The sequence below is a fragment of the Carassius auratus genome, chromosome 31 (genome assembly GCF_003368295.1).
Source record: "Carassius auratus strain Wakin chromosome 31, ASM336829v1, whole genome shotgun sequence".
Taxonomy (NCBI): domain Eukaryota; kingdom Metazoa; phylum Chordata; class Actinopteri; order Cypriniformes; family Cyprinidae; genus Carassius; species Carassius auratus.
The window spans coordinates 23,753,128-23,763,885 of record NC_039273.1 but is presented as its reverse complement, the minus strand read 5'-3'; the positions used below and the strand labels follow the sequence as shown (position 1 = coordinate 23,763,885).

Here is a 10,758-nt window from a genome sequence, read left to right as displayed (position 1 = left end):
TTTGTGGTGCTGTCTCACTGGGTCCAATGTAGGTTTCACAGTTGATACAATAGAAATGGGGCTTATACTGGCCAAACTGTCCATAGGCTTTATGAAAAAGGTATGTGGTTGCTGGCACCAAGCCAGGGAAATGTGCATTAAACAATGTAAGAAGATCCTGAAGTGCTACACCTGTCAAATTGTGCCTCAGTACATATGACATGAGTAAAAGCAGACTCTGTCCCTTCGTGAGAGGAGCACCAGGGTATACAAGATCATCATCTAGCTGTTTCTGTAAAACACAAAATTAATCACATTTACACCTAAAGCAATTTTTGAAGAAATGCAGCAGCACTTATAGTGTTGTTCTGTCAAAACAGATAGGCTTACAGTCAACATAGTTACACTTTGAATTTAAGGATTCATCAAGATTAGTAAATGCTGTAGCTAACATGGTAATAACTAAGAAATTCAAAAATATATATTTGTAAAGCATTTGTCATTTATAATACTTTTCTAATATCAATACAACTGAACATTGTTCGTTCATGTTAGTTCAGTGTGCATTACCTTATGTTAATAGATACTTTTATTTAAAAAAGTATTAGTAAATGCTGAAATTACCTTAAGAAACTCATCTCGATCTTGGCTTTTTATTTCACAGACTCTTTGTTGTTTTCTTCCACCATCTTCCTCTCTGTCCTCCTGTTCATTTCCATCATCTTCCTCTCTGTCTTCCTGTTCACTTCCATCATCTTCCTCTCTGTCTTCCTGTTCACTTCCATCATCTTCCTCTCTGTCTTCCTGTGCATCTTCATCATCTTCCTCTCTGTCTTCCTGTGCATCTTCATCATCTTCCTCTCTGTCCTCCTGTTCATTTCCATCATCTTCCTCTCTGTCTTCCTGTTCACTTCCATCATCTTCCTCTCTGTCCTCCTGTTCATTTCCATCATCTTCCTCTCTGTCTTCCTGTTCACTTCCATCATCTTCCTCTCTTTCCTCCTGTTCATTTCCATCATCTTCCTCTCTGTCTTCCTGTTCACTTCCATCATCTTCCTCTCTGTCTTCCTGTGCATCTTCATCATCTTCCTCTCTGTCTTCCTGTGCATCTTCATCATGTACCTCTCTGTCTTCCTGTTCACTTCCATCATCTTCCTCTCTGTCTTCCTGTGCATCTTCATCATGTACCTCTCTGTCTTCCTGTTCACTTCCATCATCTTCCTCTCTGTCTTCCTGTTCACTTCCATCATCTTCCTCTCTGTCTTCCTGTGCATCTTCATCATCTTCCTCTCTGTCTTCCTGTGCATCTTCATCATCTTCCTCTCTGTCTTCCTGTGCATCTTCATCATGTACCTCTCTGTCTTCCTGTTCACTTCCATCATCTTCCTCTCTGTCTTCCTGTGCATCTTCATCATGTACCTCTCTGTCTTCCTGTTCACTTCCATCATCTTCCTCTCTGTCTTCCTGTTCACTTCCATCATCTTCCTCTCTGTCTTCCTGTGCATCTTCATCATGTACCTCTCTGTCTTCCTGTTCACTTCCATCATCTTCCTCTCTGTCTTCCTGTGCATCTTCATCATCTTCCTCTCTATCCTCCTGTGCACTTACATTATCATCTTTGCTTTCATGTTCTGTCTTCTTAAACCTTATCACCGTTTCAGATATCACATCTTGCCTCCTTTCTTCTGTGTCTCCTTTCTGATTTTTACTGTCTTGCAGGCTTCTTTGCACTTTACAATTATCTGCATCAACATGTGTAAGTTGTATCTGAGACAAATGGATAAGAAAAAGTGCAGTTTCAGTGATAAAACAGCAGTATTTAGCATCTAACAAAATAAAAGCAGTATTTTTGAAGGACTGACTTATACAGTTTAAATGTCTAATTAATTAGTAATAAAAAATGCTGTTAAACATAAACATTTTTCTCTTGAAGTCATACCTTTTCACAAACTGTTCCTCTGTCCAAAGAGTTGGGAACTGGAGATGTACAAAGAAATCTCTTGTATATTAATTTCAGTGGTTTCTGCAAATACAGTACAAACAACATAACTGTAAAACAGTAAAATTTATACACCAATAGTGCCTGTAATGTCTCATGTTTAACAAATTTTCAAAACACCATGAAGCTTTTGTCTTTGAAAAGTTACATTATGTGACAGTCTTGGGTCATATGAATACTGAAAGTACTAAAAATAATAAAGTAAATTATATTAATAAAGATTTTACCATCACATTGGTCCAGTCTTACAGATGGGGTGTTACACTGTAATAACCCATATATACACTGTACTACTGTGTTTTTAGATGGGATAAAAATCAAATATGAAACACTTCTCAGAGGAAAAAAAGGCATGTATCATGTACAAAATATACATTGTTATATTTATATAGCAAATTTATTTAATTTGAGATTTTACAGCAGTTTATTAATTTATAATATTTACCTTTACAAAATACTGCTGTACTTAAAATATTTATTAATATAGTGCTTTTCATAATGGTTCATTATTACAAAGCAGGTTCACATATAAAATATAAAGAACAAATAATGAAGCACCTATAAGATAAAACAACACGTCCTAAATTATTTTAATAATTGCTGTAGGCTATTGCAGTACACCGTAATTTACAGTTTTCTTGTGAAAAATGTTTTCATAAATGTTTTTTATTATTTATGTTTACCTTTTTTTGATGAAGTCTTCTGTATTTTGTTGTTCTGGGCGTCTCTGGTTGAGTCCCGTCGCAATTCAAATGTCTTTTCAAATTACGGTTTGATGCCATGATTTCAGAGCATAGACTGTTTCAGAGTATCTAGTCTCTAACTTTGAATTTGGCGGTAAAGTGTGTGCCGTATAGTTTTGAAGCTCACTGCAACCAATCGGAGCATCTGACGCCTGACGTTACATGTTACGCAATCCCGTCAATCATAGTAGGTCTGACTCTGCAGGTGAGGTGAAAAGGTCTCGAATCACGATGCCTTACCAATTCGCTATATATTACTTTTTAGACAAAACAGTAAAAGTTGAAAGTGCATCGCTTATTGGGAATTTGGCCAATTTAACACAAGTGACGTCGCAGCCAGACCTTGACAGCGATGATAACTGGATTGAGATCAAATGGCCCACACGAAAAGAGCCCGATAGGACAGTACCAGCTAAAGTCCTACTATTAGGAGGTAAGATGATATTGTATCAGTTATTTTTCGTTTACATGTTCAGATTCTTGTATACTTAACATTGTTAACTTTTTTTTTATGTTGGTTTGCATGCTGGTGTCGGCTAACCTCTATATTTCTATCGTTATATCAGATTCGTTCAAGGATCTTGTCACAAAGAAGAATTTATTCATCTTGGGTAAAGATATATGGACCAAGGAAGAATGCAGGGGTGTTATCATGAAAAAGAAAATGCTGGAGACCAATGCGGTGGAGGCAAAAAAAGCTAAGATGGTGAGTAAAAGTTAGCAAATTTGCAAATGAATTTGCATATTAGTTTAAACAGTTTTTAAGTTTAAATACATAGCTAACTTTCTTAATACTTGCTACACGCCAGTGTTAATTTTGACAAGAAATTTTAATTTAGTTTTAGTCTTAGTCTTTTGACTATAATTCTTTTTAGTTTTAGTCAAGTTTTAGTCATCTGATTTGTTTTAATTTTAGTCTTATTTTAGTCGACTAAAATTGCTTGGTATTTTAGTCGACTAAAATTGCTTGGTATTTTAGTCGACTAAAATAAGACTAAAATCAATAACAGATTTACTAGACATTTTTTTACAGCTGGTATAGGAAACAAACTTAACCAAAATATATAAAACACAAATTCAACTTTATTTCAACACAGCTGTGTCTTTATTTCGATTCAAAAGCTTTTATGCAGCAACAAACACTGTCATGATAATGTAAACCATAACTAGCTGCCAATTGACCATCAATAAAAGAAAAATAAGGTTAGGTCCAGGACCTTAAAGCTTACAGCTGAGCTGAACAATAAGTGCATACATTTAAAGTAAATATTTAATAAGTTGGCAGCTAGGTGGATAAAAAAAAGTAACAAGATTTTATAAGGTATTCATTTGTCTAGCAATATTGTATGTTTTAAATACTACAATATTGCTAGATTTGTATGTATAATGATAGGATGTGAACATTCATGTTTCACATGACTAATATAGAAATATTTGTGATATTGTCAACAAGTAGAACATTATAAAATATACTAAACATTATTATTAATCAAATGTGTGTATCATAATATTACGTATTCGTATTGTGCTCTCATCTAACTTGAAGAAGGGGCTATTTTACAGTACTTTTCAGTTCGTAATATTTAATGCTATAACATCTACGCACTGCAGTCTTCCAATTTTGCTTAGCTCAATAAACAAAAGAACATCGTTGTGAAATTACATTTGAGAAAATGTCCGGGTGGCTCGCTGTAAATGTCTTTTCAAATTGGTTGTGTTCTTGCCACGAATGAGCGCTCTGCGTGCTTTACACTTTGTTTTGTTTTGTTCATCGTCAAACGTGAAGTGAGCTGTGGACATTTTGTCGCTCTTTTAGACATCGCCTCTTCGAATGCCGTCTTCCCGGGAGCTCATTTAAAAACTGAAAACCTTCGCTTCACGTCTCAATAAGTCAGGCTCGGATTGGTTCTCTTCTCTCATGCAGTCTGTTCTGTTTTGCTGGTTCTTTGTTCATTCCTCGCATCTCTCCCGTCTGCTGATTTGATTTTCGTCACAGTCTATTTTCGTCTCGTCCTTTATTCGTTGACGATAATGTCAATCAATTTAGTCGTAGTTTTAGTCTCCATCAGTGCCTTTTATTTTAGTTCTCGTTTCGTTTTCGTCCGCAAAAATATATTCGTGACGAAAATAATGACGAAAATATTTAGTCAACGAAATTAACACTGCTACACGCTGTCTCAAAAAGTGAGGTATATAACATGCCCAGCTACCTTCATGTTGGCTTTGGCACATTCCTTCTCTGTGGTGGTAGCTACAAAGCTATAGCGAGTACTGAGTGCTCAGGCAGTAATTTATTAATTTGGTGAGTAAATTATCATTCAATTCAAATTTTAAAGTGGACTAATTCTTTAACTGTATATTTTGTTCAGGAAAAGCAAACCAAGATCAAAGAGACAGCCAAGAACCAGATGCTTCAAAACCTGAAGGTTTCCCTTTCCAAAAATAAGAACAAAAACACACAAGATCAGCATAATAGTGAGGCAACTGAGGAGGAATTTCCACAACAACTTTATTGTGTAAGGGATACTGGTTTTCTGAAGACCTGGATAAATTTTACATTTTGTTGTACTGTGCTTTATAAACGGGACATTACTTAAAAAGAATAGAACGCTTTATGAAAGAAATGTAGTATCCTCTTTATACGTTACTTAGTAACATTTTAGAGTTAATACAAATATCACCTGGTGTCATATTAAGATGTTTTTAAAAACCCTAATTTTTATTACATTCCTATTCATTGTTATATATTTTACATCATGAATGTGTTGTCCTGATAAAGCAAGCAAAGACTTTAAAGGCTGCCAGACCCAAATCATCCACTCCTGATGAATACACCAGTTCAGATGATGATGCCACAGTCATACGGAGTCCAAACCAACCTGACATTGTAAGTTATGAAGTTTTTCTGATTGCTTTCTGTACATTCTCTTAGACATGGACTCTCTTTGTATTGCTTTTAATTAATCTGTTATTATATTTAAGGGTAGTGATATGGATGAAGGATTACCCGCAATGCAGCACAATGTAAATGTATATTATAACATTCAAAAACAAGTTCATGTTGTAAAATGTGACTTTAATAAATAAAATGTATTATGTCTGCTTTTCATTGTTTGTTTTAGCAGTTAATGGATTATAGCACTGGTCAACAAATGGCACCCCAAATGGATGAAATCATGGCATCCCTTCGTGGTAGGTATAAGCTTTCATTACACGGGTTGACATTGAAGAATAAAGTTTGTTCCACAATTGTCATAATTGCCATATTCTGATCTGAAGTCCCATAATCTCAGGTCAGCTTTTACATTGCATCAGTCTATCCTGTGTCATAATAAATGTTAATAAAATACATTTGTTTTTCATTTAAATTCACCTAGAACTTCCAGAAATGATTAAAATAATGAAGGAGTGTGTCCACTGTATAAAGTCATTGAAGCCCTCGTTTGGGGGGACCCCATCATCCACAACCTCCTCTTTTGTCACTGAAGTTGAGATGGTACGTTACAATTAAAGAATAAAAGATACATTTATCATTGTATTATTTAAGAACTACATTAAATTCATAGCTTTTGAACGTGTACATATTGTATTTTGTTTTGAACAGGGATCATCCTTAAAGTTGTAGGTTACATATATGTTACATCATGTGAATTATCTTGTTAATGGGAACCTGCACACGAGAGATCATACCACTCTTCCATCTCCCTTTTTCTCTATACAGCAACCCTTGGCTGGCAGTGAAGTTTCAGTTCCAAAGAGGGCCTTCCAGCGACTGAACCGCACACGCATGACCATCTTTGTGCAGGAGCTGGCTGTCCTGGTCTTTACAAAAGATGTACTTGCCCAGTCCACGCTAACAGGGAAATCAGGAAAAGGGGCCCCTCCTAAAACCCAGCTGGACGTTGCCAAAGTGCAGGCCATAACAGGTGTGTAATTTTATCTACTTATAAAGCAATAAAAGAACCATGAATCTTCTTGAATCATAAGTGCAAAGTCAGTATGCATTTAATACAGTATGCAGCAGAAGTTGGTTCAATAGCAAATACAGGGAAATAAAATACAACACATCACTGTATTTGCATTAGTTAAGTGGTAAAGTATAATATTTTTTTCTATGTAAAAATGTTTGTATGTAAAATCATTATGAAAGCGCATAACAAAAAAATATAGGTGCCACAGTATGACTTTGACTGGTGACGTTAGTTGTCGGCCAGTATTTTGGTCCATCATCAGTCATCTAGGGTACCAGCTATAAATGTTGCCCTCCAACACCTATAACACGTATGCAGCCCAGTATCATCGCACTACCACCACTGTGCTTTGCTGTTGAGTCTATGACTTCTTTTTCATGTCTAGTAATATATAAAACACCAGGAGCGTGTTGAGTGTCTTTTTCGCGCTGAGAGTTCGGGTGTTTTTTTTACTCCTTATCATAGCAACCAAAGCGTCTCAACTGAAAACGCTGCGCTCTCAAGCACTCGCAGCTGGACATTTTCAGCAGAGCACCTAGCATTTTCAGCTGACAAAAAACACTTTGGTATAACTGAGGCCTCATTGCTGTTAATGGAGCTCTTTTAAATGTAAACATGCAACTTGTTCCCACGGTAACTGAACAATTTACAGACAGTAAGAAATATACTCATTATGGAGGACTACCTGATATTAGTGTGCTTAAACTGCGAGAAAAAGTGACCAGTGCTGAGCATTAGTGTCATTTTTCATATAGTTTCAGCACAAAGAATTATGGGTTGGGAAAAGTTTGTAATGGTGCTGTGCTAACCCAGACTTATGTGGAAACATACCTGTAACCATTACTGTTCTTAGAAATGTTTGGCCCAGTGGTGTTAAATTTCTGTATGTCAGTATGTGTATGTAAATCAAACCTTTTATGCTGTTCATGCAATTACAGAAAGTTTCAACAACTTGTGTGAATGATCATATGTGTATCACACATTGTGGCATTGAGTGTCGATAGAGAGACTGTATTAAAAATTCAGGCCCCAAAGTATTTGTTCATGAGATAAAGTGCTATGCTGTTCAGCTATATGTTGTCTTTTCTGTTAACAGATGCAGTTCTGCTGGAGTTTCCACAGTCAACAGCATCTGATGTGCGAGCAGCTATCAGACGCAAGTGCAACAATGAACAGTTCGTCCAGAAGAAGGTCTGATGTGTAAATATGTTTTTATTTACACCTCTGTTGCTGTTCGGAAGGTTCTCTGTGGTTTCTTTCTGTTTTTGCACTGTTGTAAAACATGGTAAATTTATTCTGTTAAGTTTTGAAACCAAGTTCCTGTAAATGTAAATAAAAATGTTTTAAATAGATTTAAATAAATACTTGTTAATAAAATGTCTTTATTCATGTAATTATTGTTATTATTTTTTATTGACTTTACAACATTCTGTCACGGTTTTACGCTGCCTGAAGGAATACGGAGTCGAGGATAAACGGAATAAGGCTTTTAATATATCCAACACAGGGGATATCCAACATAGAGCACAGAGGTAGACACACGTAAGTAGCAAGTAGTCACAAGTGAGTAACAAGTGGTAATGAAGACCCGACAAAACAGAACTGAAAGGACAAGGCTTAAGTACAAAGGATAATTGGGGAAACACAGGTGGATGGAATCATTAAATTGACAGGGACATGGAACACATGAGGAATAGAATGGACACACCTGGGAACTAATCAACCAAACACGGAAAGACGGAAACTGGGTCACGGGCAAAACACATTAAATGAGTCCAGGTGTGTGACAGTACTCCCCCCTCCCGGTAGGTGCGTCCTCGCACCGTAGAAACAACAGGGGGAGGCGTAGGTGGGAACTTGGGAGGAGGTTCCGGTGGAGGACGGACTTCCAGGAGGGGGCCAGCAGACAGGGACCACAGAAGGAGGAGCCAAGGAGGAGACGACGGAGGAAGGAGCCAGGGAGGAGACAGGAGCAGGAAGAGCCAGATGGTCCACCAGAGACCAGCCAGGACGGAGATCCAAGGTGGAGTCGACGGCGGGAGGAGCCATGGTGAAGGAAGGGTCGACGACACCAGGGAGCCGACAGGCGGAGACTGCACCGGTGGGTGAGGAGCCCAAGATGGAGCAGCACAGCCGCAGAGCCAGGGTGACGACGAGGTTCCGGAGGGCCTAGGTGGAGCAGAAGGCTCAGGCGACCAAGGCGGAGGCGGGGTCCTGGCAGACCGCTGTGGAGCCGGAGCGACCGAGGATGGAGGTGGAACCGGAGGGAAGGAGGAGCCTGACAGCCGGAGGGATGGAGTGACGAGGTGGAACCAGAGGAGAGGAGTCCCGAGGTGGCGGATGGTCGACGACTGACCAAGGTGAAGCCGGAGGGACGAGGGAGCCCGGTGGAGCAGGTGGGATGACAGGCCACGGTGGAGACGAGGGAGCTAAGAGCCAAGGCGGAGCCGCTGGGTCGAAGGACCGAGGAGGAGTCCAGGGCTCGGAGGCTGGAGGCGGAGACAGGGCCTTAACGCGCCAAGGCGGAGCTGGAGACTGGCAGTCCAGCGGCGAACCATCGCGCCCCGATGGCGCGGACTGAGGGTGAGCTGCGGGACTGACTGGCACCAGCAGGGATGGCGAGGAACTGGCTGGTCTAGGAGGAGGAGAGAGGAGAAGGATGGGAGGAAGGACAGGAGGATCAGGACTGGACGGAACCAGCGAAAGAGTAGAGGGACCAGCAGGCTTGGGGAGAGGCGGGAGAGGGAGGCTGGGAGGGAATACAGGAGACACAGAAGATTCAGGGCTGGGCGGAACCAGCGGAGACACAGAAGATTCAGGGCTGGGTGGAACCAGCGGAGACACAGAAGATTCAGAGCTGGGCGGAACCAGCGGAGACACAGAAGATTCAGAGCTGGGCGGAACCAGCGGAGACACAGGAAACTCAGGGCTGGGCGGAACCAGCGGGGAAACAGAAAACTCAGGGCTGGGCGTAACCAGCGGAGAAACGGAAAACTCAGGGCTGGGCGTAACCAGCGGAGAAACAGAAAACTCAGGGCTGAGCGGAACCAGCGGAGAAACAGAAGATTCAGAGCTGGGCGGAGCTACAGGAAACTCAGGGCTGGGCGGAACCAGCGGAGAAACAGAAAACTCAGGGCTGGGCGTAACCAGCGGAGAAACAGAAAACTCAGGGCTGGGCGTAACCAGCGGAGAAACAGAAAACTCAGGGCTGGGCGGAACCAGCGGAGACACAGAAAACTCAGGGCTGGGCGGAACCAGCGGAGACACAGAAGATTCAGAGCTGGGCGGAACCAGCGGAAATGGAGCAGAGGAAATGACTGGAGGAGGTAGGAGTGGGAGACTGAGAGGGTATACAGGGGAATCAGGGCTGGACGGAACCAGCGGGGAAACAGGAAAATTAGGGATTACCTCCATAGACCAGTCCATCAGATCCAGAACTTGCTCCATATGATCTTCAGAGACTGCATACAGCTCACCCTCAGTCGCAGGAGTGTGGGCAGGGCTTTCCTCCACGCCCTCGATCTTCACGAGGACTCCCACGATGCACGGTGTTGCCGGCTCACACACCTGGTCAGTCGCGCTCTCGAGATCCTGTTCCCTGTCGGTGAATGGCTCGGGCTCTGCGGCTGCGGTGGGCTCTGGCTCCGTGTAGCGAGTTGGTGGCTGGCTGGTCTCTGGGTAGGGAGTGGGACTGGCGAGATCCTCTACGGGGCTGACGGTGAAAGATGTGCCATTTCTCGCCAGAGTCCACTCCACGAATGCGGCGAAATCCTCTCGAGGACCATCTTCGGACGACAACGCTCTGCATTTGGAGTTCAGGCTGGTGTTGTAGAAGGTGCAGAGCGCGCCGTCCGGGTAGCTGGTGGCATTAGCTAATAGGAAAAACTGTCTGGTATGGTCCTCGAGAGAACGTCCTTCCTGCTTCAGCAGGAGGATGAGGAATTCGGGACGATAGAGGGGATCCATAGACACTAAGAAAAGAAAAGACTGTGAAAAAACAAAAGCAAAACGGAGGGAAGAACACGCAGTTTTCTATTTTCTCTTTTGAGGTCGGGTCTTCTGTCAC

The 10,758-nt window shown here is 41.2% G+C and overlaps 1 protein-coding gene across 1 annotated transcript; it reads left to right on the top strand.

The window, feature by feature from the left end:
* Positions 1–3,048: 3,048 nt before the first annotated feature.
* Positions 3,049–8,073, top strand: LOC113050940 (uncharacterized). Its single transcript, XM_026214422.1, has 9 exons — positions 3,049–3,154; positions 3,288–3,427; positions 5,091–5,237; positions 5,501–5,608; positions 5,704–5,745; positions 5,844–5,913; positions 6,099–6,217; positions 6,443–6,647; positions 7,789–8,073. Exons 2-9 carry the CDS (start codon positions 3,374–3,376, stop codon positions 7,887–7,889), a joined length of 846 nt encoding a protein of 281 aa, XP_026070207.1. The 5' UTR covers positions 3,049–3,154; positions 3,288–3,373; the 3' UTR covers positions 7,890–8,073.
* The last annotated feature ends 2,685 nt before the right edge of the window (positions 8,074–10,758 follow it).

Bases quoted from the DNA above. Each gene is read 5' to 3' on its own strand.
- LOC113050940 (XM_026214422.1), top strand. From the start codon at position 3,374: ATGAAAAAGAAAATGCTGGAGACCAATGCGGTGGAGGCAAAAAAAGCT. The intron at 5,609-5,703 runs GTAAGTTATGAA...ATTATATTTAAG, and splicing joins GTCCAAACCAACCTGACATT to GGTAGTGATATGGATGAAGG. The intron at 5,746-5,843 runs GTAAATGTATAT...TGTTTGTTTTAG, and splicing joins TACCCGCAATGCAGCACAAT to CAGTTAATGGATTATAGCAC.